Source organism: Fusarium phalaenopsidis, assembly GCF_050370095.1.
Source record: "Fusarium phalaenopsidis strain FUZ10S chromosome Unknown contig_32286, whole genome shotgun sequence".
In the NCBI taxonomy this organism is placed as follows: Eukaryota; Fungi; Ascomycota; class Sordariomycetes; order Hypocreales; family Nectriaceae; genus Fusarium; species Fusarium phalaenopsidis.
In genome coordinates, this window is record NW_028145413.1 from 1,069,154 (window position 1) to 1,096,058 (window position 26,905).

The window sequence follows — 26,905 nt, forward strand, 5'->3', positions numbered from 1 at the left end:
AAGCTGGGCTAGAATGGACAAAGATGGGCACTATCCTACCTGTACGATGCCCCAACTGAAGAGTCACCAGCTAGCTAGGCCTAGAGAACATATATCCAAAGCTTCCATTAACATACACAACACACCTGTAGAGCAAATAAGTGCATTGAATACAGAGCAGATAGCATCACAGCCCAGTGTATGTGGCCATGGTCTCCGTGCCCAAATAGACAGACTCCATGGACCAAGCACAAGTACAATCTCACGGGTATGGCCGAAGTGTCATCCTCGACATGTCCAGCTCACAGTCTATATACCATTGCGGTCTATTGATCCTTCATGACACTGCTAACAAAGATACCCGTACAAAACAAAAACCCAGAACAATCCCTTCCTGTTGCTCCTTGCTACCAAGTCCAGTCATCCATACGCAGTGTATCATCCATCTCAACCCTAAGCACCAAGCTCCTCAACGAGCTTCTTCACCCTGTCAACAGTACCCTGGGGGCTTCCGGGCTCGGCAACAAGAACTTTGCCCTCCTTGTCAATGACAAAGACGCCGCGCTGGGTGCCCTTGGGGACCTTCTTGAGGCCGATGGCACCGATGAGCGTCGCCTTGGGGTCGCACAGCAGAGGGTAGGGGAGCTTCTGCTTGTCCTTGAAGGTCGTGTTGGCCTTGGGAGAGTCGGTGCTGAGACCGTAGATGGCCAGGCCGCCTGCTGTGAGGGGCTCATACGAGTCGCGGAAGAAGCAGACCTGCTTTGTGCCTGTGATGGAGGATTAGCAAACTGCGCGAGAAAATCAAGATACGTGGGCAGCGTCAACTTACATCCTGGGGTAGAAGCCTTGGGGTAGGTGAAGAGGACGACGCCAGCCTTGCTCTCATCGACGAGCGCCTTCAGAGTTGTCTTTTCGCCGTCGTTGGTCTCAATCTCGCCGCCGAAGCCATCAAGGTCGACGACATCGCCAACCTCGGCCTTGTCGCTCTTCTTCTTGGCCTCCTTAGGTTCCTCGGCCTTCTCCTCAGCCTTCTCTTCTTCCTTTTCCTCTTCAACCTTCTCCTCTTCCTTCTTCTCTTCCTCCTCCTTGGCGGGCTCCTCCTCGACCTTGGCCTTGGCAGGTCTGCCTCTCTTGCCGGGGGCCTTTGCGGGAGCGGCCTTCGCCTTGGCTGCAGCGGCTTTGCCGGTTTTTGCAGCCGGCGTCCTCTTCTTCGCGGGCGCGGGTGGCGGCGCAGGAGGCTCGCGGGCCTTGCGCTTGCGGAGCTCAACGGGCATGGCTGCAGAAGTTTGTTTTTGCGCGTATGCGATGCGGCCGCGAATGCGACAAGAGGAACTGAGCAGAGCTAGGTCCGCCTAGATAAGATAGTGTATCTGCTGGCGAAAAATCGCCGCGTAGTTTCTGATGCGCGTAGAGATGAGAGGAAGAGATGAAGAGGGCAAAAGGGGTCAAAACAAGAAGAGGTTGGGCGCCTTGGGGGGGGGGGGAAGGGTCTGGCCTGGGTCGCGCGCTGCCCGTCGCAGTCGCATTTGGGCATGCGAACAGCGCCTGCCTCCCCCATGTCTCGGCCTACAGCCAATCAGGGTTGTCCATGGCAACTCAAGCTCCCGGGAGCTTGGACCAAACGCTGTTCGGCAGCGGAAAGGTGCACGGGCCAACGTCCCTTGGTCGCTTATATAATGGGCGATTGCGCGATTGTGTGGGGAGAACCGATAGATGGGATTAATCAGCGGCTCGAGGTGTCGCGTGCATCAATTGAAGGTATGCAGCTATGCCGCATAAGCTGGACGAACCCGACCGAAAGGCTTGGCGGGAACCACCAGTTTAGGCGAGATGTTGACTGGCAACTTACAACTCGCAAGGCTTGCAACAAAGATGATAAACCCTCGAGTAAGTTCTGTTGCTAATCTTTCTCATTTTAGTTAAGACTCTTTTAAATCTTAGCTATGCTGACATGATTCCCATCTTTAGAAGCTCATGGCCCCTGCGGCCGCCTTTACCATGGCCTGCGTGCTGTTCGTGTGAGTGAGAAGAGTGGCGTGTTCAGGAGTGAAGTTATTCCAACATCTCAAATCTTGCAATTCGCAATTGGCCTCGAACCTGGCTATGAGAATTGGATGTTGAAGTGTCTTTGACTCAAGCTCCTTCCTTCTTATGGGTTGTAAACTTGTCCATAAAACTAACACGGATCTTCACTCGATAGATACACTCGCTCCTCCATCCACTCTGCTAGAGAACAAGCAGTACGTCTTCTCCCTGACTATTGTGCACCCTGTTACTGACATCCAGTCCAAAGAGACATACGAGACTCCCAGCAAATGGTGAACGTCAATCAAGAGGCGAACGCTCATCATAATGGTCAACTCGGCATGAACACAATTACAACATAGACATTGGCGCATGGAAAGCGATTGAAGCAGTGTTTTTTTTTGTCATTCAAGATATCAAAACATCAGTACTAAAAAAACGCTATTGGTCATGTTTAACATTTCCGCGTCTACTGTCAGGCTGCACTTGTAACCAAACAAACTCCTCTTACATGCTCGTCATGCAACCTCGACGTCAACAGGTCCGCCCGTGCAGCTCAATGAGACAATAACCTCTCGAAACAAGACGGAAAGGGTTTGTGCAACCATGTGCGCGTGCGCGTGTATCTCTGTGTGTATGCGAGCGCCAATCATCCATAGGAACCAAGCCGCCACCAAAACGTCCACTTGTGAACCAGAATATGTCTATACCGTACCGACAGCCGACCAAGGGTATCTCAGCCTTGCCCCAATCCTCTCTCATGGACCTATCTGAACGGCCCTTCTTAAATATTTCCGCCTCCTGTAAATACTTCCTGTTTCTTTCATAAGCCGGATCCTAAGACACCATCTATGGCTCTGTCCTTGAATCTAGCAGAAGATGCCGTGCCTCGGCCCTCGTCTTGAGAAGTTCACTCATTACAGTTTCATATGTCAACAAGGTAACCGTTGCTGCTGGCACGGCACGCATCATGTTGGTTCCCAACCCTGCGTAAAAGGCCCGCCAGCCTTCTTCTCGCAAGATGGTCTGGAATGTGTGGATAACACCCTGGTACTTGGGCAGTTGAGCCTGAGTGCGTGGCACCCTGGGGCCCGTAGTTGTCACCCCCATGCCCTGTACGAACTCCTCACCGGCGAGTGGACGTCGTTGCGTTTGTAATCGGGTTCGGATGACTTCGTGGGGATATGTTGCACTGCTGGCGACGATCTTGGATAAGATCGAGGCTGACAATATTCCGACGACGTTTGCCTTTTCGCCTTCGGCTGACTCGCCCATGCTATGTCCAGTGAATTTGGTCTTGAGGAATTCATATGTCGGGAACTGAACAGCGACATGTGACAAGCCGAGGAGAGCCGGTGTTAGACCCGAGTAGAAGGAAATGATACCCTCCGACGTGTACATCTTGCGGGCGGCATCTATTGTTGACCGATAATGCCAGTCGTGCAGAGTCGGTCGAGATGTCGGCGTGCTGCCTGCTTTCGGATAAAGGGAAGTATGATCATGGCTGTGACGGACGCTGCTCTGTGACATGAGCCGAGTCTTGATGACCCATATGGGGTTTGTGACGATGGTGCTGCTGGCTCCAGCCGTTATCGACGACCATAGATTGACGAGATGGCTGTTGTCTGTTTAACAAAAGTCCAGTTAGCATGTGAATCAACCTCACGCCGCGTTTGCGTCGACCTACCATAGTGTTGGGATAACCACCCCTTGCTCTTGTTGTAGACGGTAAAGTACACAGCCCATGTAGGCAGATATCCCATGACAATCGGTCCAAGACCACGGTAGAGACCTCGAATTCCCTCTTCCCGCCAGATGACCTTTGCCGAACCGATCAACCCGTTGTACAGCTTCGGATGGCCGACATGTCGCCCTCTGTTAAGTGCGGCATATCCTCCCTGGGCTTGCAGCTTGGTCTTGATGACGTCGAGGGGGCAAGTGACGATGCCCGAGGTGAAGCCTCCCACCGCACCCGAGATGGCGTTGAATTGCGAGTCGGAGGCGTTGAGAGCCCATCGGTGCAGCGGGGTCACCCTGGAGGAGTGCATTGGAGCGTCGGAGGCGGCCGGGAGACTGTAGGAGGATGCAGCATACTCTGATGACGGCGACCGAGAGGCTTGCGAGGTTGCCTGGTCGTGAGAAGACATCCCACTCGTCTCTGGATGTCGCCCGCCGTCTTTTGCCGCTCGATCGTCGCGCGATGATCTCACCCGGTGGACGTGACCGAGAATTGGAGGTCGGATCTCTCGGTGGTTGACAGTTGTCGTTCAGCCAATGCCGTCGATGGCCGTGATCGTCCTCACTCGACTCCAAGTTTCGTCGACCTCTTTTTTTTCTTCCTTCACCTGGACCGGGAGCGGGCGCCCGTCGTGGGCGACGAAAGCGATGCCGTTCGGGGCCGGGAACCGAGCGCTTCCCAACCAAGATGACCCTCTCTCACCCTCGTGATTCCCCGATCCGATTCCGCCCTCGAAAAACGAACCCGTCCGGTGCGTCTGTGTGTTGTCCTCGTGCCGGTATAGGAGCCTCGCAGCGCAGCCGGTACGAAGGTACTGCGGGGGAGTGCTCCCACGCGCCGTGACCGACCGTTTCCCGCTCAGCGATTGGCGCCGGCCATTGACCTGGGGGATGGCTTAAAAAAAGAGAAGGCGACGGGAGACGGCGGTGGCCTGGAGACCGGGCGGGGATGGGAGGGGTGCGGACGCTTGGGGGGATGAGGGCGGAAGAGGAAGAGGAAGAAAAGAGGCCAAAAAGAAGAAGGGAGTGAAGAATAGAAAGAGGCAAGAAAGTGGAAGGACTAAGAAGAAGAAAGAGAAGGACCAAGTTTGACGGAGCGGAGGAGGACGGGGAACCTAATCGGCGGCGGAGGGCACCCGCTACACGCGCTATATCGGTCGCTGCAGCCCAGGGCCCAGCAGCGGCTTTGCATCGGCCAAGGATGGGGCGCTGGTTTCGCACTCGCAGTCCGGCAGCCGGATACATGGTAATGTTGCTAACAACAGTGAGAGCGTGACCCACTGGAGAGTGACATTGGATCCATCCATCGATTGCAGAATTTCCCCTTCCATCACTGGGGTTGCTCGCCCGGCATGAGCCGGCCTACACTGATGTTCCACAATGGATGGGTCTGGATGCTAGACCTCCACTGTCACACAGGGGAGCATACCTAGATTGTCAGTATAGGTAGGTTGACATCCGTGTTATTCATTGTAACGTTTCACTTTTGGCATCTCGCTATTACTGAGCTCGCCAACTACATATGCTCCATGATCCATTCATCCTCGGCCAGCGCCTTCGCTGAGGAACGTTTCGAAGGATCCCATTGAAGCATCTTTTGCATCATGGCGAGGAATCTCCTTTGACTTTCCCCTTCTAGGCTGGTCTCTTTTCCCTCGAGCGATATTCTCTCTGGAAAGGGAATATCTGCACGGAAATCTCCTACAAAAGAAGCATGATGAGTTGATGTAATCATCTCAAGTCAGGCACACAGAGCTCACCTTGATCCGTAAAGAATTTATGACTTGACTTGCCTGACTGAAGGAGCGCCTGCGGAGGTTGTCCAAGCAATGCGATCATCTCGGCAAGGTGTGCTCGACTGCGATACGACTGATATTCAGGATCACGTCCTGTAAATAGGTGACCACCTTCGAAGAGATCCCATATCTAAACCAGGATAGACACGAATTAACTCTTCAAACCCTACAGCTACATATCCGTCTCGAGTACTTACCATGCAGCCTGTATTCCATATGTCGACCTCATACGACCACGGTGCTTCCAGGATAACCTCTGGCGCTCTGTATATATCGGGCTGTACATCTTCTGTATGCTCTATATCTCCAGTAACGGCCGAGCCAAAATCACAAAGGACCGGTGCGCCCCTGTCTTTGGCATGCGGAGCTTGCGTGATAGATAGATGATTCTTCCGTCTACTAGCTTTCGCGGAGACGGGTCGACAAGTTCTTGCTCCTCGAAATCGTTGAAAATCGAGTCATCCTCGACGCTGAACATAATATTATCGGCTTTGATATCTACTTAGCAGTTTAGCACCCTTCGTTCTCTGTGAAGAACATAGCTAAATCTAGTCCTGCTTGGTTCAGCTCCCTAATACGCACCTGTATGGATGATCTGGCATTCCGTATGTAGAAAATCCAACGCAAGGAAAAGACGATGGAGAGTGAAGGCGAGGACCAGCGCTGGTAGTCTCCTCACTGGGTTGCGGTGAAGGAAGGTCAACATGCTCTCATTTAGAGGAGGGTGCACCAAGCATCGGTGACATCCGTCTGGACCAGCAACATCGAAAGAGTCCAAGAGTTCCCTGACAGCATCGCGACCAGGATGCTTTGTCGAAGATTTGGAAATGCGCTTGTATATTGAGAGTTCGTGATCTAGGTGCTTACCCATAGACTCCGAGTTTACGAAGAGCTTTAGTGCCACATGTTGACGGCCCCTATTGCCTGTTAGTAAAGCATCGCATAATAGACATCCACTGAGAGTATCATACTCCAGGTCGCGCGCCAACCAAACTGTCGAGGTAGTTCCGAAGCCCAGCTTGCCAACAATCTGATAACGATCCCTCAGGACTTCGCCAATGCGAGCCGGGTAGAATCGCGATGCGATGTAGTCGGGCAGGCGCTCTTCCTCTACCTGTTGATGCAATGGGATTTGTGTGAAATTGGGGTTTGTTAAGGTGAGAGGTTTCCACGGTCGCCCAGGCCAACGCAATCGCTCAAGAAAAGAAGCTCTCATCTCATTCCGGCACAATAATTTTCGAGGCCGAAAAATGGGATTTGGATGTGAAGTGGTTCAGGGAAATAGGGCAGTGGTTTGACAGGTTTGGAACTCTGGTCCGAGTGAGAAGGGGTCCATGGGAGTTGAGGTGAGCAGAACCTGAACTTTCACTGCAAAAAGCTGGCTTCCAGGGCCCTAAATCGGGGTGATAGTATAATAAAAACCCGAGTCTTTAATATTTATATTCTTCTCTTTTATTTTCTCACATCACTTATTCTAGTCTTCTTCAACTCCCTCTGTATTATTTGTTCTGGAGTTATTTAGTTACTGGGTAGCTTCTGTACAAAGACCCCTACGTCGTCTGAGCTTCCTTGCACCGCTGCAAGCCGGTCCCGGCGAAGGCCCGGCACTCTCCAAAATGACGCAGCCTGTGCTAATCGGCACTAGAAAAGACGGCATGTAACAGGGCAGCCAAGTTTTCTGCAATGTTCTAGGGATGGCATCTCGTGCATGTGGTATCGCTCTCTTGCTTGTGTGCTCGGCGTTGATTGACTGGAAGCGACAACATGGCGCATGCCGCCCAGTCTGCGGTTGGCTGTAAGGTCCGGTATCTCTCTCCCGCCCACCCCCGTGACAAGGTCCGATACCGATCTTTGACCCTTGCTCCGCGTGGGATGGGCGTGCTCCGGTCCAGAAGGTGGAAGCTTTCGTCCGGAGTCAGTGTCTGATGTTCTGTGAAACCTCGAAAAAAACGCCTACTTTATATCAACATCAGGTCATTGTCACCTCAACTATCTGTTTGATCTGCCCGTCCTCCCTGCCGTTGATCAACGTCCAACTCCGTCATCGTCGACCCTGGCCGTTCCCTTCCGAGTGCCCGGCTTCACAGGGGACATCCGGAGCGTGACCCCCACATTTTCATCTCCACCAAACGCCATGTGTCCGTGAGCCACAATCCCAGCGCCACAAACGCCTTGAACCAAAACAGGCTTGCTGTCAGATCACGTGCAAAGTCACGCTCCTTCAACCTTGGATGTCCCGTCTGGCCGATCGGAACGCCAGCCAGAGAAATGGCCAGGAATGGTCATCAGCAATCACGTGACGTTCCGAGCTCTCCCAGAAGTTTTGCAATTGCTCAGCCCATCCCCATTTCGCGCATTCCCGACGGACGACGACGACGACGACGACGACGGACAATTGCCGCCCAATACCCCGATTTCAATCCGCAACAATGAAGTACTCGCTCGCCCCCTTCATCATCCGCCGGCCGTGGCTCTACAAGATCTTCAAGCCCGCCGCCTCCTGGTACATGAACGCCGCCGGCTACCGCCAGATGGGTCTCCGGTACGCGAATTTCTTCCCTCCCCTCGAATGCCCGGTGCGAACGGATAATGCGCCAATTGGGCCCGATACGATGAAACCTGGATGGAATTGAGAATCTCTTGCTGACCGCGGTCTTCAATTGGTTGGAAACAGATATGACGACCTCCTCGAGGAGGAGAACGACGTTGCCCAGAAGGCCCTCAAGCGCCTCAACAACCGCGAGTCCTACGAGCGCATCTACCGTATCCGACGTGCTGTCCAGTGCAGCTACCAGCACAAGCTCCTCCCCAAGGAGCAGTGGACCACCACCGCCCAGGTACGAAAGAAAAAACATGGTCCCCGCTGACCCTCGGCAATGGAGACACGGATCATGAAGGACTACCGGCTAACCCAACCCAGGACGTCCGCTACCTCCAGCCCCTCATCGACGAGGTCGCCGCCGAGAAGGCCGAGAAGAACGAGCTCGACTCGATTGCCGTCATCCGCAAGCACTAAATTGTTGGGCCAAGGTCGGGTGGAAATCGAGGTGGAAGTGTATAGCAGGACCGTGGGTGAGAGAGGGAACAGCGCCCCCTCGAGAAATTGGTGGCAACCTCTCAACGGACTAGACAGTTCCCGTGTATCCTATGTATAGACGTCGTCTGACTTGACTCATTTTGCACAACCTTGGAGCAGCTGATTGTGTTTGTTATATGTGAATCTTTTTTAAATTACCATCTCATGGACGCTTTTTAGGTAGTTATACAATGTACTATCTGGTTCAAGCTCCGCGAAGAGCCCATCTCCAGGCAGCCCTTGTCTCGCTGTCCGAGGAAGTCCAGTCGAAGTAGCCCAATGTGCCCTTCATCCTGAACTCCCAAATCTTACATGGGATCCTGTAATTGTCTTGCTGATCAGCCTGCCAAAGGCATTTCACCAGCACCCCCTTCCAACCCCAACCCGCAGGAATCATGCCTCGACGCCGGACGCCGAGCATTGGGCTTGATATCAAATATTTCGCCTTTCCTTTTCCTCGCCTCCCAGCATCATACTCCATCCCAAAAAATGCTGTTTTCCGAGTCCCTCTCATCCAAAACGTACGGCCGTTAAAGCTCGTGGTAATTCGTGTCCGCCTCTTCACGGCTGGGGAATTAGGCCGGAGGGCTGTAGTGAGTGTTATAGTCCAGGTGTCATGTGGGTGTGGCTCCTTATACCCGCTGGTAGAACAGCAGGTACGCCACCTTGTTGTCTTTGATGTTGTCCTTGACCGGCTTCGCCTTGGTAGTGCCGTTGCTGGCCCCATTGGCGACGCTGCTCCATTTCTTCGCTCCTCCAGTCGAAGCCGTCACCTTGTTCCACCCGACTTCATCCCCTGCGTCTTCAGTCATGGCATCGAAACGGCTGCCCGAGGCACCAGAGGCAGCGCCATCCTTCCGAGTGTCCTTCACTTCTTCCTCCTCGCCGCCCTCGGCCACATCCTCACTTCGCACCCGGCGAATGACCGTGTCGTCGATACGGATCCACTCACGGCCCTCTTGGCGGCGCACATCAACCGTATAATGTCCACCGCTCGCGTTCTTTCCGTGGTGATACACCACACTGATCAGCTTATACTTGGGCATCGCTCCATCGCTGTAAGTCTGGCGTTTCTGCCGAGACAACACGTCGCGAGGAATCTCGAGCTCCAGAGGATATCCAATTTTCTTCCAGATCTTGACGGTTCCGTTGCCCTCCGCATCAAACTGGAATCGCTTGAGGTGTAGGATGAGAACGGGAGGAAGCGACTCAATGAAGACCTGCTTGGTGGCCGTCACATCCTTGCCTCGGGGTGAGTTGAAGTCACCTTGAATACGCTCAGGGCGGGTAAGGCCCCGCAGAGCATCAACCACGTTGCGGACATCTGAAGACCCAATATCCAACTGGAGCGGCTGGTAGGGCTCAGTGGTGATGGAGTCTTTCAGTCCAGGAACGCGGAACTCTGATCGAAGCAATCCGCCAAAGATCTTGGAGATAGGGCTCGACGAGTTGGATCCAGCGGATCGGGTCACCGCTGCCTTTTGCTTCCTGCCGACCTCAAGCCAATCATCAGATGTACCAGTGGCCCCCTCAGCGGCATTGGCCTTCTCCGACTGCTCTGCCAGAGTGGAGCTATTCATAACAGAAGTGCACTCGTCGTCGAGAGACTGGAGAAGGAAACCCAGGAACTCTTCGGCGTCTTGTTGATGACCTCGCTGGGAACTTGTTAGCGTATGCTATTGAAGGTTTGGGGAATCTAACGCACCCTCATGCTTGCGAAACGAGGGAGCTGTCTTATAGCTTCGTAGACAAACTCAGGGGTGAAGGGCTCGCCATAGCGCTCCAACTCCTCATTCTTGAGAGAGCGTCGAAGGGGTTCGACTGAAGAAGCAGACTTGATGATCTTGAACTCATGCATGAACATGATCCTGCCATTAAATTAGCCATTGCATCGCTCAACTGCTCGTCACACAACTCACATGGCATCAATGAGAGGTGTCTCGCTCTTGAAGCTATGGACAGCTCGCTTGCTGATCTGGCTAAGAAAATCAAAAAATGGAACGCAAAACATCAAAACTTGAAGCACCTGCATCTGGTCAGCGCTTTGTTTACGTTAAAGATAAAACCAGCCTACCGAGTTCATGTAACACATGTTGCCGGTGTTGATCAAGCCACGAGGCTCGAGGAACGAAAGCTGGTCAGCAAGACCAACGTGGAAAGATTGAATGGCCTCCGCAACCGAGTTGGCATTGGCCTTTGAGAAACTGGGAGTAGATCCATTCGTGGCACTAACAACGCCCTCCGCACTATGACCATTGGTAGTAGCGCTGCCAGTAACAGCACCATTGGTAGCACCAGTCTTTGCGACGGATGCGGCGGCAGGCTTCGCGAAAAGGTTAGCCCAGCTTGAGGGTGGAAGCTTCACAGCAGGAGCAGGTGCCTCTGCAGCTTCGGACTCGGGCTCAGTGGGCTTCTCAGCAACAGCAGGAGACGTCGCATCCTGGGACGGAGTTTCGGCAACCACATCGCCATTGACCGGCTTTTCAGCGCGAGCAGGCTTGGCGTCCTTGGCACCAGACTTAGGCAAAGAAGGAAGAGCGGGAGCAGGAGCAGCGGAGGAGCGGGTGGCGGGTCTGCTGGTGGCCGTCGAGGTGCTGCTAGTCACAGTGTTGGTGCGGGACCGCTGAGAAGTAGAAGAAGCTTGAACGGGTACGGCAGACTCCTCGGCGGGCTGACGAGGGGTTGCAGCAGTCTCGGATGGAGCCGCGGACGTCGCAGGAGTCTGGGAAGCAATTGATGGTTCTTTTGACACTGTCTCGGCAATGGTGGCTTGTTCAGACTGCTCCGTGGCGGCCTCGTGCTGCTCGACGGGCAAGGACACAGCCTGGCTGTCGGCGTTCAAGAGTCTCCTCCTCCGTCGTGACTTGGTGGTTCTGACAGGAAACTCGACATCAGGGTGGGAAAGCCAGGGAAGCTGGGTATATGTCAGTTGGATATACATGTGTATTTGTAATTGCGCAACTTACGGGAGCACGGAAAGGCTCCTTCGCCTTCGGAGCCGGCGAAGGCTCTCGGGCAGGAGCAGGAGCAGGGGCTGGAGCTGGAGCTGGAGCTGGAACGACAGGGGCTTGCGGCTCTGTAGTTTGCGGCGTCGGCGGAGTTGGGGGAGGCATCATCTGGGAGGAGTTGGTGGATGATGGCGTATGGGGTGGAATCGGAGCCGGCGCAGGCGGGGGCTGGTAGGGGGTCGAGAGCGCAGGAGAATGTTGTTGAGCAGGACGAGGAGGGTAGCTCGGCGGCACGCTCACCCCGACCATCGGAACGTACTGGTGCATGGAGGGCGGCGACCGAGCATAGTTCTGATACGGCATGTAGCCAGGCGAGGGCATACCCCCGTTCTGGTACTGTCCATTGAGATACTGGTGCTGGTATTGTGCGTTCTGGTACTGGGTGTTCTGGTACTGCGGTGGCATGCCGTAGTAGGGCTGGGGCGCGAACTGGGTGTAGCCACCATACATGGGATTCATGTGCTGGTGATGGTGCTGGTGGTGCTGCTGTTGATACTGCGGCACATACGGAGGCGCCTGCCTCCGACGAGGCCCTCCAGGACCGCCGACCATATCGACCCCGGGGACTCCACCAGCTCCTCCCTGTATGTTCTGCCCAGCCGGCAGATGGCGGTTACTCATCGTGCCGGCCTGGGGGTTGAATGAAGTCGGGAGCCGCCCAGTTGGTGCGACACCCGCTGCCACGTCGTAGTCTGATCTCGCGAGCGGTTGATCCTTCCGGGTCGTCGGGCCTCAGCGCGTTGAAGCTTGTCGGGGGAAGACGGTGGCCGAAGTTGCGCGACGCGACACCGGCGGAGGCCTGATTTGTCCGCAAAAGGGACGATGTTGGGAGCGACGGTGGAGGAGAACAAAGGACGGCGCGACTTGTTTCGGCCGACAAGAGTTCCAGTCGCGCGGGGGGGAGAGCAAGTATAGGAAACCGAAAACCGAGACGAAGAAGAAGAAGAAAAAAATGAGAACAACCAAGGAGCGCGGGTTCGCTCACGGTAGGGAGGCCGAAGGTTAGACGCACCGGAGGGAGAGAGAGAAGGAGTTGCGTCAGGGAAGACGGAGACGGGGATGTGTCGCTACGGGCTGGACGTTGGAGAAATAAAATTTGGGCAAGCCAGGCCGGGACTTGCTGCTGGCACGCACCGGTCAAGCCAAAAACGTAGCGGCAGACACAATGAGAGGCCAGGCCAGACGCACACGAGCCAAGCCCCAAGCAGGCAAGCAGAGCACCTCAGGCCTGCAGAAAGGGCACGAGGGCCCCCCAGTCAGAGCCAACCAGACTCGGGTCGTCAGAGACTTTGGGGCAAAAGTTGGTGTCTGAGGCAGAAACACTTTGCGGCTTTCGCTTGACGGGAGGGGAGCAAGGGCCAAGGGATGATCTGTGCTCCACTCTTCCATCTCAAAATGCCCGGCATCGCAGACTTGCACATTCAACCCCTGTCCTGATCCTGGCTCGAGTCTTGTTAGCTTAAGTTATTGTTGGGCAAACATTTGACGACTCTCGAGGTTCTTTGTTGAAACATATATATGCACATCCGTTGAGTGTTTATACTTAAAAAGTTATACAAACCATGACAAGTTTCCCATCCCAGTGTTACCCAAACGCCTTGGCTCCTATAGTGCTCCGTACTACAATGCATCTCATCCACAGCTCGCTTTTTGGCATCTCTTCTACTCGTCTCTGAACAGCCATCTACCACCAGGTCGCATAGCTTCTCCGTACCTGTCTTGAACGGTCTGCTTCTCCCGCTTGGCAGCCTCTTCCCTCTCAGCCTCCATCTCTTGTGTGCTGGGGAAATCTGCATTCCAGAATCCTGGAGGACTCCGCATCCTCGAGTAATGGTATCGATGCTTGCCGTATTTGTTTGCAAGTTCCTGCGTCTTGGCCTCGATCCATAGCTCATCTCTCTCCTTCTTGTCCATCGTCCCTAGTCGATATGCAAAGTTGCCCAAGTACTCCTCCAACAACTTCTGCTCTTCTTGTCGCTGAGCTGCCGTAAGAGGCGGATCTGGGCGTTGCGAGATGGCAAGAGATCGAAAGTGCTTCCCGCAGCAGTGCATGTCTGTACAGCCTTGCATGCGAGCCCTCTCATCCCTGTCACGAATCACGTCCGAGAACGCAAAGTCATGACCGTCATTGGCTTGAGGGTTGATCTTGAAATCGTCGGGCCGCAACTCCGCCACTGGTTTGTTTCGCAACGCAGACGTTGTGCCTTTCTTAGAGGCCAACGGAGATCGCGTGTCTTGCGGTGTAACCTTTGCACTGAGAGCGCTGGCGCGATCAGATGCGCCCGTCGGGCGAACAGGAGTCCTGTCTTTGACGCGTCCTTCTCGATCAAAAGGGAGCACCCGTCGACCTGGAATTGCCAGGCCTTCTGAAAGAGTGCTTAGCCTTGCTGGTGCTCGAGGTGTCGGACGGGCTACGGTTTCGTTTTCCTGAGCAGCAGGACTGTTTAATAGTGTATCCAGTCGTCCCTTAGGCGCTTGATTCGTGTTATTTCCAGTTTTCCTGTATGCTTCGCCATCTTCGGCTACGTTTGATATGCCGCGATCCAGCCCCTTTCTAAGAGGCGTGGTTGGCTTATCACCGCCTGATCGCATGATCCGTCGGTTGACACTGAGTGGTGTGAGGGCTGATTTTCGTTCCAAGGGCCGAGCTGTTTGTGGTTCAGGATCTGGCCTGACAAATAGGGTCCTTGGTGTTGCTGTCGCAAAGGCTTCGATCTGTATCTGGTCGCGACGTTGCGACTCTTCCATCTCCCTTCGTTTCCTTGGGGTTAACAGCTTTTGTGCAACGTCTCCGAGATCTATGCTCTCTTGTGGAACAAGTGTAGCTGGACCGACTGGTTGAATAGGACTCGAGCTGCCGTCGATCGGTTCCAGCTTGACCTTTTGTAGAGGTGATTCGTTGGGGTCCCCATCGTTCCGTTTCCTCTTCTTCACAGCTCTCTCGGAGACGACAATGGGCGTATCAGACGACGGCTCCTCCTTAATTTGCGTGTGCTCAACATCCTCCTGGGCCGGCAACTCGGGTAGCTCATCTCCTTGACCAGACTCAACCTCGCTCGCCGTCGCATCCGAGCTGGGGTTAGCAGCAGTAGTGTCGGGCAGAGGAGGGGGATTCTCGGGAGCAAGTGATGCTGCGGCCAAGGGAGGCAATTCCAGGTCTGCTTGCTCAAGCCCGGCCTCGGACGTGAAGCTGGTGTTTGGGCTTGGGTTGGCGTCTTCTGTCCTGGCTGCTGGAAGTGTTGTCGCCCGGCTGCCCCTGTTTTGGCGATCCGTAATGCTGATTCCGTGCTCTTCCTCGGCTGCCTTGATCTTCTTCTCCAGCAATGTGGCGTGAGCAACCCATCTGTCACGCTCCTCCTTTCTTTTTCGTAGCGCGTCCTTGGCCTTTTTGAAGTTTTCCGAGAGCGCGTTGAACTTGAGACTGACCCTGGCGCACTCAGCTTTCCAGTCTGGTTCACTGTTAGATGAGTTACTTCTGGAAGCTGCTGGCTGTGGTGATGGTGCTGCTTCAAGGGTTTTCGCGTCTCCCGTCGTCTTGGCTGTTGCCTTCTGCAATTTCTCCTTCAAACGAGCATTTTCAGCTGCCAAGTCAGAAACCTGCGCCGCGTGATCATCTCTCTGCTGGAGAGCTTCATCGAGCTCTTGTTTTACCAGTTCAAGGTCTGAGGCCGTGTTAGCGAGACACGTTCTGTCGCGTTAATCGATTAATGACGTACCTGCAGCGATCTGTTGATCGACGAGATCGCACGCACTGGAGATGGCATCAAACAGAGCCGGGCGGCCGCTAGCAAACCAGCTTGTCATTGTCTTGTAGCCGTCGATGCAATCGACATTTCTCTTGGGTTTGACTCGAACGGTGTGTCGAAACGGCTGGAGCCGACAGGGTGTGATGTAAGTTGGACGCGCCTCCACATGGTCGGCCGACGCGGCGATCTGCGGATACCATCGCGACTCGGCTCCACGTGACGCGTAGCCTCATTAAGGCGGAATCGATGTGATGATTCCTCAAAGCGACAATAATTAGCAGAAAACTGAATGGATTCATTATCGCGAGCCGATTCTTTACTGTTTCTGTTTAGAGTGAAAACTACTTAAATATTTTGGTTGTGGTTTCATCCCGTGTTCCTTAGCTCCAGTCTCTTCAACTTACATCCCTCGTCACGTATATTTTGTGGATAATGAATGAAGCATTATTAGAGGTAGCCAGCTTATCTGGCCTTCATTTATTACTTATTCTATCTTACAGTGTTTTCCATCTATCCATTCGGTGATTTTACAAAAACGCCTCCAAATCCGCTTTATCCGCGCTCAGTCATCTCTGTCCTTCACAAGACTCCAGCACTTCCTCATGCCTGTACCCATTGACTCATCATCAACCTCATCACTTGACGCCCATCTGAGGCGACTCTTTTTAAGTGACTCAGAATCCGAGAGCCAGTCATCGTCTTGGAGAGAGAACAGGTGAACATGCATCGTGAGCTTTAGATGTGAAAAGAGCCACGGCACGCTGCCCAGCTCACCAACATGCTTGGCTTTTGACGTCTTGTGGCCATGCTCGCCTCCTATTTTAGAGATGTACGCGAGCGCTTTCGGCTTTCGTTTGGCAGATGTGCTTCCTTCATCTGAGTCTTGCAGGATGTAACTGGGAAATTCCCATAGTCCAGCGAGGAGCCCCTTCTCAGGGCGCTTTTGGACCAGATACTGTCCGTCGCTGCGGCGGATGACACAGACAAGCGTTTCCTCTTCCCTCACAGCCTTTTTGATCACCTTGAGAGGGAATTTCCGGGCGTGATCCACAATGGTTTCCATGTCGCGGGCACTGAGAGTTGATTTGGCCTTGTTCGAGGAAGACTTCTCGATAGCTGGCCCCTTGAAAGCAAACGACGCTAATGTCAGTTGCTTGCCTTGAGATCCATTCGCCTTGGTCTTTTTGGCACTTTTGACATCTTGAGTGGTGTCTTCCTCGGCGTCCTCAAAAGGCTCGCAGAGATGACAGGCGTCCTCGATGTCATTGAGCTTGGCATCTCTGTTGCCCTGAGAGATCAACGTTCTTCCTTCTGCATAGGCTCGGCAAGTCGATGTGATGGGGCATTCGGCACAATTTGGCTTGGGTACACAAATAGTGCTTCCAAGTTCCATGAGGGCCTGACCCCATCTTCCAGGTCTATCGCTTGTCTCGACTTCCTCACCATCCGGGGTGTCTATCTCATCTCTCGCGACAGCCTTCACGAGAGCATCAGCAGCGGCCCATAATGTGTCAATAACGACCTTCGTTGTTTTGACGTTGCCCAATAGCCCTAGCTGTCTGCTCAGGACACGCAGGACGTTGCCGTCAACCATAGGCGCAGCTTGTCCAAAGACAATGGCTGAGACGGCCCCTGCAGTGTATCTCCCAACACCAGGAACCTTGGCCTCGAGATCTTGAGTGCAGGATGGCAAAAGCCCCTTCATCGCAGGGTCCTTCACCACTAACTTTGAGGCCTCGTGGATCCTAGTTGCCCTGCTGTAGTAACCCAATCCACGCCAGGCACTGAGGACGTCATCAGCACTCGCAGCGGCCAGGTCGTGGATGGATGGCCATTTGGCCATCCACTTGTTCCAATAGTCGATGACCACGGCGACTCGCGTCTGCTGCAGCATAATCTCGCTGATCCAGACCTCGTACGCCCGCCTCTCTAGAAGATTGCGCAGGTCATCTGGTTGGTGATCCTTTGGATTGATCCATGCTTTTCGCCAAGGCATCGAACGCTTGGTACTGACACCGTCAAACCAGTCGAGGAGAGCCTTGCGTGAGGAGTAGTCGTCTAGCATAAGTGGTCGATGGTACGTGAGATTGTGTCCTCGAGCTGGTGGTGCACATGGTGTTTGACTTGTCTTTCCATTGCTGCCAAATATTTGTTCATGGAGCTTGTTGTTGTTTGCTTTGGTGCTCCTTGAAGACTGTGTCTTTCGCCGTTTTGGTGCAGGGGCTTCGGGCTCAATTTCTGGAGTCGCGTCTCCCTCAGACGCGTCGTGGTCCTCATATTGCGGGCTTGGATGCCGTTTTATCGCGCGTTTATTTGTTCCAATTGGCCTCTCATTCTCATCATCGGAGCCTATTTGCGATGAAATCTTTCTCGAGGCGTTGAGTGCGCTTGAGCGCGTTGCCCGCGTCCTGGTCACGGTGCTCATTCTGCCGGGGATTCGGTGAAGTGATGGAACTGAGTCAAACAGTGGGTGAAAGGTCAGATGCCTGTATATGCATGTTCCATATCGGATAAAAAACTTTATCAGCAGCGATATCGCATTACGAAAAGAAATGGTTGAGTTTGCTTCAAGGAGGAAATGTTTTGGTGTTGAATGGCGAGAACCACTCGCTAGGACTCAGTGGCTAGCGCGCCAAAATAGCACTGAAACAAAATGACGTTCTTGACTGGCGTTTGTTAGCCATGAAATCGTCCACAAATAACCTCGGATATAATTTCTATGGAGAACTTTTCTACTATAATTCTGTTTACTTATCATTTCTACTTTTAGTACAAAGACGGCATGAGTCCGTTCATCGATACGGAGGCCAAGCCCTCTATGGGGTGCCTGGCTCATGTTTATCGGAATGGATGCTTGCTGCAATTGTTGGGTTCATCTTAGGCTGCAGGGCCCCTCTCACTCACTTCTCTCCAGCTGCATCTCAGCTTGATCCAACATATTGTCGAACTCAAGACCGAAACCCTCGAAGACCCCGATCGCTATTACAATGACATTGTCGAATCTTTGCTCCTCATGTTCCGGCATCTTTAAGGGACAATACGTGCCCTCAAACGAGCTCATCGACCGCAATCTAGTTGCTCTCGAGGGGGCCGCCTTTGTTCCCTCTGGATTCACAACAGGCAAGACGGGATGGAGAGTAAGGATAGATCCTGGCCCAGGGCCGGACGATCCTTCAAAGCCATATGTCCATCATACAATACAAGCTCTGGAGGAGTCTGCAAACGCTTGCGTGCTCTGCGCCATGATCTGGCTGCGGCTGCAGCAAGACATTCACCCCATAACGTTGGCAGAGCTACAGCAGGATAACGTTATCGGTATCCCGGCTATCGAGGTAGGAGAGACTTCTTATTGCGGTAGCTTCGTTCTTGGAATATGTTTTTCGAAAGTTGAAGGCGACAAGTTTGTTGGGCGCCAGTTCCATTCGTTTCGCGCCTTCAAGGCAATCAGTAAGTGCCGAGTCTCATCCACTTTGCTACCACTAATAACGAGTCAAGAAATAAACGCCGACAATAGAAATACTTGGAGGCCCAAGTTTGACCGACAAGTAACACTGGAACGCATCAGGACCTGGCTCGAGTCGTCTACCCAAAGCCTGAACTTGGCACCTCGGTTACCTACGAGATTGCTTCATTGCCAGGCATCTGCAACTTCAAAGGATCCGATAGTTAGGCTTGTTGATACTCACGATCTGGGCTCGTCGACTAGATATGCTGCCCTCAGTCATCGTTGGGGCGAAATACAACCGCTCATGCTGAAGCAGGAGTTGGTCGATGCCTTCTACTCCGATATTCCCTTTACGTCCATCCCGGCTACTTTCCAAGACGTGATCAAGTTAGTCAACACTCTGGATATCCAGTATATCTGGATTGACTCACTCTGCATCATTCAAGATTCAAAGGAAGACTGGGATGTCGAAGCCGCACATATGGCATCTGTCTATTCTCAGGCGTATGTCACTATCTCTGCCACAGCTGCCAAAGATTCAGCTGCAGGGTTGAAGCAAGACTCGATGCTAAAACATCCTTGTGAAATCACACCCACCTGGACGGGCTTCGAGGACTCTGAAATGTCAACAACTACTACTATGAGGCTCATCGACAGATCTGCTTTCTGCGACCAGGTCCTATCTCAGCCCCTTTTCCGTCGAGGATGGGTCTTTCAGGAATGGATTCTCTCGCCAAAGACCCTACACGTTGCTAGTGATCAGCTTTGGTGGACGTCTGCTTCCAACATGACTTCTGGGGGTTTTGCCTCGCACGAGACGTGCGAAGGGTTTGCTTTTGACGTTAAACAACAGTTTACCCGCACCATGCCCCTTGGAACCCTCTACTTGATGGGAGGCAAGAGCGCCGAGAGCCTGCGGCCGGTCTGGCATCAGCTTCTGCAGGATTACCTATCGCGATTTTTCACCTTTGAGTCGGACCGTTTGATCGCCTTTGCTGGCATTGCGTCGTTGTATCAGACTCTGGCACAAGTACCCCCAGGCTCATACCTTGCGGGAATTTGGCGTCAATCATTGCTTCGAGATCTCCTCTGGACTGTGAGAGACGGAAGAAAGGTGTCTCCTCCGCAGAAATACCGAGTTCCATCGTGGTCGTGGGCTTCAGAGGAACCAACTCATACATTGTCTGGAACTTTTGGCATTGGCAACATCAACTTGAACGCGGATCTCGAAGAGGACGAGGAGCCCTGGGTTCCTGCTGCAGAAGTCATAGAAGCATCGGTCCAGACAACTGGGCCAGAGCTTGGTTCCGTTTCTGGAGGCCACCTCGTCCTCCAAGGCCCACTGATCAAAGCTCGACTCGTGCTTAAGGTTGAAGACCTCACTGGTCAGTTCACACCTGAGCAGGCTGCAGAGTTTCTTCCAGGGGGGAATTTGCGATATGTTCGAAACGTGGTGACTCCGACTACGGAGAAGAGTTCGGATATCGATGACTTGGAAGTCTCTACATCACCTTCTAAGGCTGATCTGGATGATGTTTTTCCTGTCGTTCCATCCAATGGGGAAATGACCATATACCTTGGTGTTCTTCACTGCAGAGTGGACCTGGAGGGCTCTGCTGAGAGTTATGCCTTGGCTCTTGTGAGAGGATGCGAGAAGGGGGAGTATCGGAGGATTGGGTACGTCAATGTTCAGAGGACCATTATGGGCTCTTGGATAGATAATCGGGACTGGGGGGTATTTGATCCTCTCACGGATCAAGGCGAATATCTCAGCAAGGGTGACCAATCTGGGATGTATAATTATCGTATTGTCTAAATCTGCTGGTAAAGGAAATATCTATCTCTCATTATTAGAAAGGAAAGGTGGGAAGGTTTGGCCACTATCGATCTTCATCCCGACCTGGCCAAAGAATCTTTCTGCGAATAACAGCAGATACCTGCGCATACAAAACCATGAACCAAAGACCCACGAGACAAATCGTCATGACAGTCGAAACCCATCTGATCCCTGGACTCTCCAACTGCTCCCCGATCCGTGCCGTGGCAAGTGTGAAGCCGACGTTGGGAAACACAAACGCCCACCACGTCATGCTATATCTCAGCCTCCACTGTAGAGCCGAGGACAGAACAGCTAGTAGGCTGAATGAAAAGAACCAAAACGCTATGCACCAGATCCAGATAGAAACCCAGAGGGCGAGGATTTGTAGGACTTGAGGTGCCATGGGATATGTCTTGAAATATCCGTATCCTTCCGGGATCGATTGAGACATGCCCATGAGGGCCACAGAAGTGAAGCCTGCAGGTCCAACGGCGAGGAACATTCCGGGCCGCATTGCTGGTGCTGGCAAACCGTCCTGCATCAGCCGGCCGAGGTACAAAGGGTAGACGAGCGTAGCAACGGTCCAGCCGAGGCCTTGGTACGTGACTCCAGCCACTAATATGGGTATCCGGTGCTCAGGACTTTGCGACGGCATAATTGCAGAGGCCAAGGTGCCCGTAAGCATGGCCGGAAAGATGGGTAATATCCAACCTGGCGTCATGGAGTGGATGGGTAAGTGGGCGCCTTTGAAGAGGACAAAGAACTGGATAATTGCCGAAAGAGTTGAGAGAGCCGTGTACAACCAGAAACATACTCGCAAAGCAGTTGCTAGCCAAGAACCGGTTTCAGGGAGGCCGTAGGCTGCCGTGTTTGTCAAGATGGTGGCGACGCTGAGAAGCGAGCAAGGGAAGAAAAGGCTCTCTGTCGGATGTAGGAGGCTATTCCTGAGCGCCCTATCCGTCGTTGAGAAGCGAACAATAAGACCAGTAACAATGCCAATGAAAATAATAATGGCAAAGATGAAAAAGATCTTGCCAATGACCCGCAGCCCATCAAACTGATTCGGCGTACTGTGCAGCACCAGCGCGATACCCCCCGTGCTCATGACGAACGTGAACCAGGCCCATGTCATGTGCTTGACGCGCTCGAGCATGAAGACGCTCGAGAGGGAGTCAGACGACCTGAGGCGCTGGTCGGCGGCTCTAGTGTGGCCCTCCTCCCAATTGTCCTTCTGCATGTTCTCGGCGTGGTGCGCGACCGACGGCCACTGGGTGAGGGTCCCGCCAAGGGTCCCGCCGGGGGACGAGTTGGTGAGGGCTATCATTGTGACTGAGGCTCTCGGGGGTAGAATTAAGGGAGGATGGGCCTTATCAATTGGTAGAACCTCATATCTGGAGGTGGTGGTGATGTCGAGGTGGAAATTGTTTGACTTCGGCAAAGTCGGGCGGTGGAAATTCGTCAGTTATTGGTCAGCTTGCCCCAGACGGTGGAATGTTGACGAGATGGCACTCGGTAATTGCAGGGTTTAAAAGACGAAAAGTATAAAAATTTAGCGAGGAAAATGGTTCAACTTGGCAGAATCGCTCCCATTTACTTTTATGTGTAGATCTGGAGCCTTGATCTTGGACTGTAGCGCCGCTTTAAAGTGGCCCTGTTTATCGTCTCGGGTGGTCCGACGATGACCTCACCACAATATTTGAAGCGTGGACTGCTGTCTGATAAACTTGTATCGACTGCCTGGGTATGCCGGGTTATTAATATCTTAAAAGTCCATTGTATGTTAATTTTCACCTGACTGTTGGCTACGACTAGGACTACCCATTCGTAGTAGACACTTATTAGCGTCTCCTCCCTTTTGACATACTAGTAACTTCAGAATAAGAAAAGAATATTCAAGGCAAAGCGGAGTATTTATTATCGGCCGTCTCATTCTAAAATCGGGGTATTCTGTGTACAGGCTTCAAGGACGTTGGGACTATGCAGTCGTTCATACAAATCAAGGCAACACGTCTACGCGGCGCCATGCATCCATCATTGCTCAACCGGCAATAGGGAAATTGCTGAAAAAGTCGGGAAGGGTGTACCACCTCAACTCGTCAAATTCGGTCTCGGAACCGTACTCCCGTGTGTTCAGAGCCAGGGCCCAGTCGATGGTTCCTCGACTCTCAACATAAACCCGGGCACCTGAGAGTGATCCGTCACGGTTGCTGGAAACACGACCACCAGTTCCCCAGACAGCTGCCATTGTTAGCAAAACTCTTTGCGAAAGCTAGAAAAACAATGTCACTTACCGTGTGAGCCAATAAACTTGGCAAGGGAGCTGGCACTTGCAGCCATGGCAAACGTTCCGGCGCACTCTTCCTTAACGGCACCATCTCCTCCATGAGGTCCAGGGACCAGCTTGGCCGACTGTGGGTGAACTGGATCTTGACCAGTGTTCTTGCTCTCCTGGACGATGCGGTCCTCAGTGTGCTTGCTCGCCGCCGTTTCGTAGAGCTTCACGTTGAGACCATCGAGAATGTTCTTTTCCAAAAAGTCAAGGTAGGGCACAGCAGTAATGTTGGTAACAACGTAGCTCAGAAGCATGGGCCCATAGTTGGAATATGCTGAATAGTCTCCCGGAGTGAAATCAAGGGGCTTAGCAACCACATATTCGATCACATCGCGGAGGGTGGCAGCCTTGGCCCCCTTTGTTGGAAGAGACTGAGCAATTTCGCGAAACATGAAGCTGGGATCTCCTGACATGGACCGGTCGTATCCTGCAGTGTGATCGAGGAGATGCTGGACGGTGATGTCGTTTGCGCGAGAGTCGGCTGGCTTGTAGCCAAGAAGATCATAGACTGGCGCTGAAAAGTTGAGCATGTCGTGCGAAACCAGCCAGTCGATAGATGCATGCAAAAACATCTTGCTTACGCTGGCCAGGAGAAATATGTCATCAGGTTCGACAATGGCCCGGTCATCCTCTGCCCACGTATAGCTTCGTTCCGCAATTGTCTTCCCTTGAAGCGCAACAGCAAACTGAGCCTGGCGAACTCCATTCTTCTCCATGAAGCGACGCATGATGCCATCCACTTCCTTCTCCGCGGCCTTGTTGTCTTCGAAGCCTGTTATCTCTCCCCGAACGTTCCACTGCCTAGGCTTTGGAGAGAAGCGCTCTGCAAAAACGACCGTGAAGCGTTCGCTGGAGCCAGATCCGCCACCTTGAATATCAACAGGGTAAAGGCCCTTGACTCTCTCAGTCTCAATCTTCTCCTTGAGCTCGGTCTTGGTCAGATCGATAGCGTGCGACCATTTCCCAACGCTTGTGTCGACAAAGCTTGGTGTGATGATGTGGTCTTCGGAGAGGAACAGTCTGGATGGTCTCCAGAAGCGCTTCGCCGTCTCAGCCTCGAATGTAGATGCAAAGTTGATAGTGAAGCTCGGAGTGCTGTACTGAATTGTCGTCTGCTCGTTCCCGATATTCTCGTGGCCTAGAATACAATATCGACGTTCTTTAGGGGTTCCAAACATTCGGAAGCCTTTTACAACTACGTCAACGTTGCCTGTCGTGTTGGAGAAAGCCCAAGGGTTCTCTAGCTCGCATGACTGAAACCAGTTGGCCACATTGATGTTTTCCATCACACCAGCAAACACAGCGTTCTCAGCAGGACCAGTGGCAGAGACTTGGGTTGATACATAGCCTCTGGACTTCCATGTTTTAAGCCAGGCGTTGTATGTCGCTTCGTCGGCATCATGAATAATTTCAAAGGAAGGGCCTTCCTCTTGCACCCAAATAGCTGCATAGTTGGTATTATCCGATGATCCGTATGAACTCAGGGAGACGATGCGATAGCCATCCGCTTTCAAGGCCTTGCTTTTCTCTGCATGAGTAGCACCATCTACACTGTAGTATGTTTCGACATGTGACAAGGTGATGTTGGGGCGTCGTTGATTAGGGAGGGCTGAGCTGAAAGAGCATAACGAGAGGGCTGACGTCAAAAGACGCCGCAACGAAAGTGATTGCATCGTGAAAGAGTGTAATAGTGAGTGACAGCAATGCTGAGATACGATGACGAAGAAGTAAACTCGGCCTATAAATGAAGCCGTGCTTCATGGTTCGGGGATTCTAGAATAATATCAGAAGTTTCAAGATCCCTGCTGCAATATGGGATACGAACCATGCCGAGAGTCTAAGCTCGCTCGAACTAACCGCGATGATACAATTCACCGATCCATGCCCCATCACCGTCGTATTTGCTCCTAAAATTGGGTCGCCTACTCCGGAGTCTCCAGTTGTGACATGATCATGTCGGTAGATGAGGCTCCCCTGAAAGGTCCGAGCAGGCATATGTAAGCGGACATTCCGCGTATGCTCTGAATAGCCTTTGAATTGTCTCATAAACGGAAAAACTATTTTCGTTTAAAACTTCCTGGTCATGTCGCCCCTTGCATGTCAAAACTGCCCAGGAAGCCGGAGAAAAGATCGTGTTGCTCATCCGTGCATTCTGGTAACGATATGGTGGTCTCTAGCGGCCACTCATCCATGACCTGGCCGAGAGAGAATGAAAAATCCGGCTTGTTTGCGGTACAAGTCTCTGTAAGCCCTAGTCGTGACTGACACTGTCCAAGCTGTAGTGCATGCCCTTCTTGAGAACCTTGGCTTTGTAGAAATGGAACCTGCAACATATTCGTATCAAAACCAACACCACGGGCCCCGAGAGTTTGATGTTCGCCGTCTGGGGAAATCGCAGCAGAAGGAGCAGATAGCCGCCGGGAATATTCACGAGTATCGCTCATCTGGCTAAGGTACTCGCCTTTGGAATTTGTGACCGCAGCTGAGGGGATGATGCCGTCTCTCGTGATGCTGACGACGCCAAATGATGGAATCATAATTCGGAGAGAACGATTGGGCGTACGACGGTTCCTTGTGCCGCTGAAGCCACCGTAGAGCCCTGCCTTTTTTGCAGCATCTGCTTCAATACGAGCCAGGCTTGCCACAATTTCGGTTGTCTTTCCCAACACCATGTCACCGCTTTCTTGACCCAGCTCTACCATGAGCTCGATTGTTTCCTGAACCATGGCGCGATCGCTAAGGCGCTTGTGAGCAAGATCATCAGCGACATCATTGGTGTCATGCCATCGACGTAGGTGCGCAAGAAGCAGCGTGAGACAGGCTGTGAAAGCTGAAAAGTCGATGCTTGTACAACAAAAGGCAATCGAGTCCATGCAGCGGAATCGGATATAGCGACTGAGCAGTTCGCGGCTGGCATTTACACATGTCGACTTGTTGTAGTTCTGCGTGTTCTCACCGTCGAGGAGCATGTGAGGTAGTCGCAGGTAGATTAGCAGACTGAAATGAGTGATGTGAAACATAATGCGTAGAACATCTTCAAGGGCTTCGCCGTCATCTGGTGATTTGAGGGGGAGCTGCCACCAGCCGGGAGGCATACAGCGCGTAGCCTTCTCCAGACTCAAGTCTATGACTTGCAAATCAACAGAGGCTGTACTATCAGACTTGTTGCCTCTGCTAGCAGTGATTCGACTCATGATGATACAGTGGATGCGCTCAAGATAGCCCATTGGACAATCGTCTAGGGCCAAATCTTCAGGGTTTCCGAGACAATCGCCGGGCGTGCCAGGGGGAAGACCAAGCATGAGAGCCAGATACCGATCTTGACTGACAATTCGGTGCCACATGAAAGAAGGAGAGGCCATAGTTGTAGAGTCGAGGACTGGCAGATCAGCATCGCCTCCACGGTCTAGCCGTGTTAGTTGGGCTAAGCTTATACCTCTCCTGAACACCAGCCAGGCACGGCGTAGGTTTCCGGCATTGATGTGGAAGACACCTTCTAATATGAGGCATTCGAGTCCTTCCAGAGACTCAAGAATCTCATCATTACTCGTAACCAACCGGCAAGCTGTATCCAGAAAGCGTTGCATGGCTGTGGTGAGTGGACAGCCGAGATCCAGTTGAGAAGGGTCGAGTGATGAGGGATGTAGATTCTGGATCCCATGAGCCAGATAGAGGAGGGTTCGAGCAATCAACACTGGATGGCTTTTTGAATTTGGAAAAGCGGAAAGACGTGAAGCAGGCAGCATTTCTCCTCGGAAGATATCTTCGTATGGCCGGCAGAGAAACTGTAAGAAGGGGGCCGTGTTTCCAGCAGCGATTATCAAGTCTGCATCGTGTTGGGATGGCAAAGCGGTATAAAGTTCTCGAGATATGCTTTCGTAGCTGCTGGATTTGGTCTCGGCCAGGTCACGCATAGTTCGCCCGAGGCCATAACCGCCAAAG

The 26,905-nt window shown here is 52.8% G+C and overlaps 11 protein-coding genes across 11 annotated transcripts; 2 read left to right on the plus strand and 9 right to left on the minus strand.

Moving 5' to 3' along the window:
• Positions 1-432: 432 nt before the first annotated feature.
• LRP88_02660 (thioredoxin peroxidase DOT5) lies at positions 433-1,253 on the minus strand (the record flags this gene model as incomplete). Its single annotated transcript, XM_083239302.1, has 2 exons — positions 433-746; positions 809-1,253. 2 exons carry the CDS (start codon positions 1,251-1,253, stop codon positions 433-435), a joined length of 759 nt encoding a protein of 252 aa, XP_083104432.1.
• A 1,600-nt stretch (positions 1,254-2,853) lies between these two features.
• Positions 2,854-4,151, minus strand: LRP88_02661 (mitochondrial carrier domain-containing protein; the record flags this gene model as incomplete). The annotated part of the gene is made up of 3 exons (XM_083239303.1): positions 2,854-3,072; positions 3,124-3,629; positions 3,692-4,151. The coding sequence occupies 3 exons, from the start codon at positions 4,149-4,151 to the stop codon at positions 2,854-2,856; spliced, it is 1,185 nt and encodes a 394-aa protein (XP_083104433.1).
• A 1,684-nt stretch (positions 4,152-5,835) lies between these two features.
• On the minus strand, positions 5,836-6,663 carry LRP88_02662 (uncharacterized protein; the record flags this gene model as incomplete). The annotated part of the gene is made up of 3 exons (XM_083239304.1): positions 5,836-6,035; positions 6,120-6,454; positions 6,509-6,663. 3 exons carry the CDS (start codon positions 6,661-6,663, stop codon positions 5,836-5,838), a joined length of 690 nt encoding a protein of 229 aa, XP_083104434.1.
• A 1,303-nt stretch (positions 6,664-7,966) lies between these two features.
• Positions 7,967-8,553, plus strand: LRP88_02663 (ubiquinol--cytochrome-c reductase subunit 7; the record flags this gene model as incomplete). Its single annotated transcript, XM_083239305.1, has 3 exons — positions 7,967-8,079; positions 8,212-8,374; positions 8,458-8,553. The coding sequence occupies 3 exons, from the start codon at positions 7,967-7,969 to the stop codon at positions 8,551-8,553; spliced, it is 372 nt and encodes a 123-aa protein (XP_083104435.1).
• A 692-nt stretch (positions 8,554-9,245) lies between these two features.
• On the minus strand, positions 9,246-12,242 carry LRP88_02664 (mRNA-binding ubiquitin-specific protease UBP3; the record flags this gene model as incomplete). Its single annotated transcript, XM_083239306.1, has 5 exons — positions 9,246-10,268; positions 10,319-10,481; positions 10,533-10,639; positions 10,688-11,527; positions 11,580-12,242. 5 exons carry the CDS (start codon positions 12,240-12,242, stop codon positions 9,246-9,248), a joined length of 2,796 nt encoding a protein of 931 aa, XP_083104436.1.
• Positions 12,243-13,283: 1,041 nt separating this feature from the next.
• LRP88_02665 (DNA repair protein endonuclease SAE2/CtIP C-terminus-domain-containing protein) lies at positions 13,284-15,425 on the minus strand (the record flags this gene model as incomplete). Its single annotated transcript, XM_083239307.1, has 2 exons — positions 13,284-15,283; positions 15,338-15,425. The coding sequence occupies 2 exons, from the start codon at positions 15,423-15,425 to the stop codon at positions 13,284-13,286; spliced, it is 2,088 nt and encodes a 695-aa protein (XP_083104437.1).
• Positions 15,426-15,929: 504 nt separating this feature from the next.
• LRP88_02666 (A/G-specific adenine glycosylase) lies at positions 15,930-17,432 on the minus strand (the record flags this gene model as incomplete). Its single annotated transcript, XM_083239308.1, has 1 exon — positions 15,930-17,432. One exon carries the CDS (start codon positions 17,430-17,432, stop codon positions 15,930-15,932), a length of 1,503 nt encoding a protein of 500 aa, XP_083104438.1.
• A 922-nt stretch (positions 17,433-18,354) lies between these two features.
• Positions 18,355-20,628, plus strand: LRP88_02667 (heterokaryon incompatibility protein-domain-containing protein; the record flags this gene model as incomplete). Its single annotated transcript, XM_083239309.1, has 2 exons — positions 18,355-18,699; positions 19,129-20,628. The coding sequence occupies 2 exons, from the start codon at positions 18,355-18,357 to the stop codon at positions 20,626-20,628; spliced, it is 1,845 nt and encodes a 614-aa protein (XP_083104439.1).
• A 64-nt stretch (positions 20,629-20,692) lies between these two features.
• On the minus strand, positions 20,693-21,868 carry LRP88_02668 (voltage-dependent anion channel; the record flags this gene model as incomplete). Its single annotated transcript, XM_083239310.1, has 1 exon — positions 20,693-21,868. The coding sequence occupies one exon, from the start codon at positions 21,866-21,868 to the stop codon at positions 20,693-20,695; it is 1,176 nt and encodes a 391-aa protein (XP_083104440.1).
• An 801-nt stretch (positions 21,869-22,669) lies between these two features.
• LRP88_02669 (uncharacterized protein) lies at positions 22,670-24,636 on the minus strand (the record flags this gene model as incomplete). The annotated part of the gene is made up of 2 exons (XM_083239311.1): positions 22,670-22,869; positions 22,923-24,636. The coding sequence occupies 2 exons, from the start codon at positions 24,634-24,636 to the stop codon at positions 22,670-22,672; spliced, it is 1,914 nt and encodes a 637-aa protein (XP_083104441.1).
• Positions 24,637-25,214: 578 nt separating this feature from the next.
• Positions 25,215-26,325, minus strand: LRP88_02670 (fungal specific transcription factor domain-containing protein; the record flags this gene model as incomplete). The annotated part of the gene is made up of 2 exons (XM_083239312.1): positions 25,215-25,287; positions 25,421-26,325. The coding sequence occupies 2 exons, from the start codon at positions 26,323-26,325 to the stop codon at positions 25,215-25,217; spliced, it is 978 nt and encodes a 325-aa protein (XP_083104442.1).
• Positions 26,326-26,905: the final 580 nt, after the last annotated feature.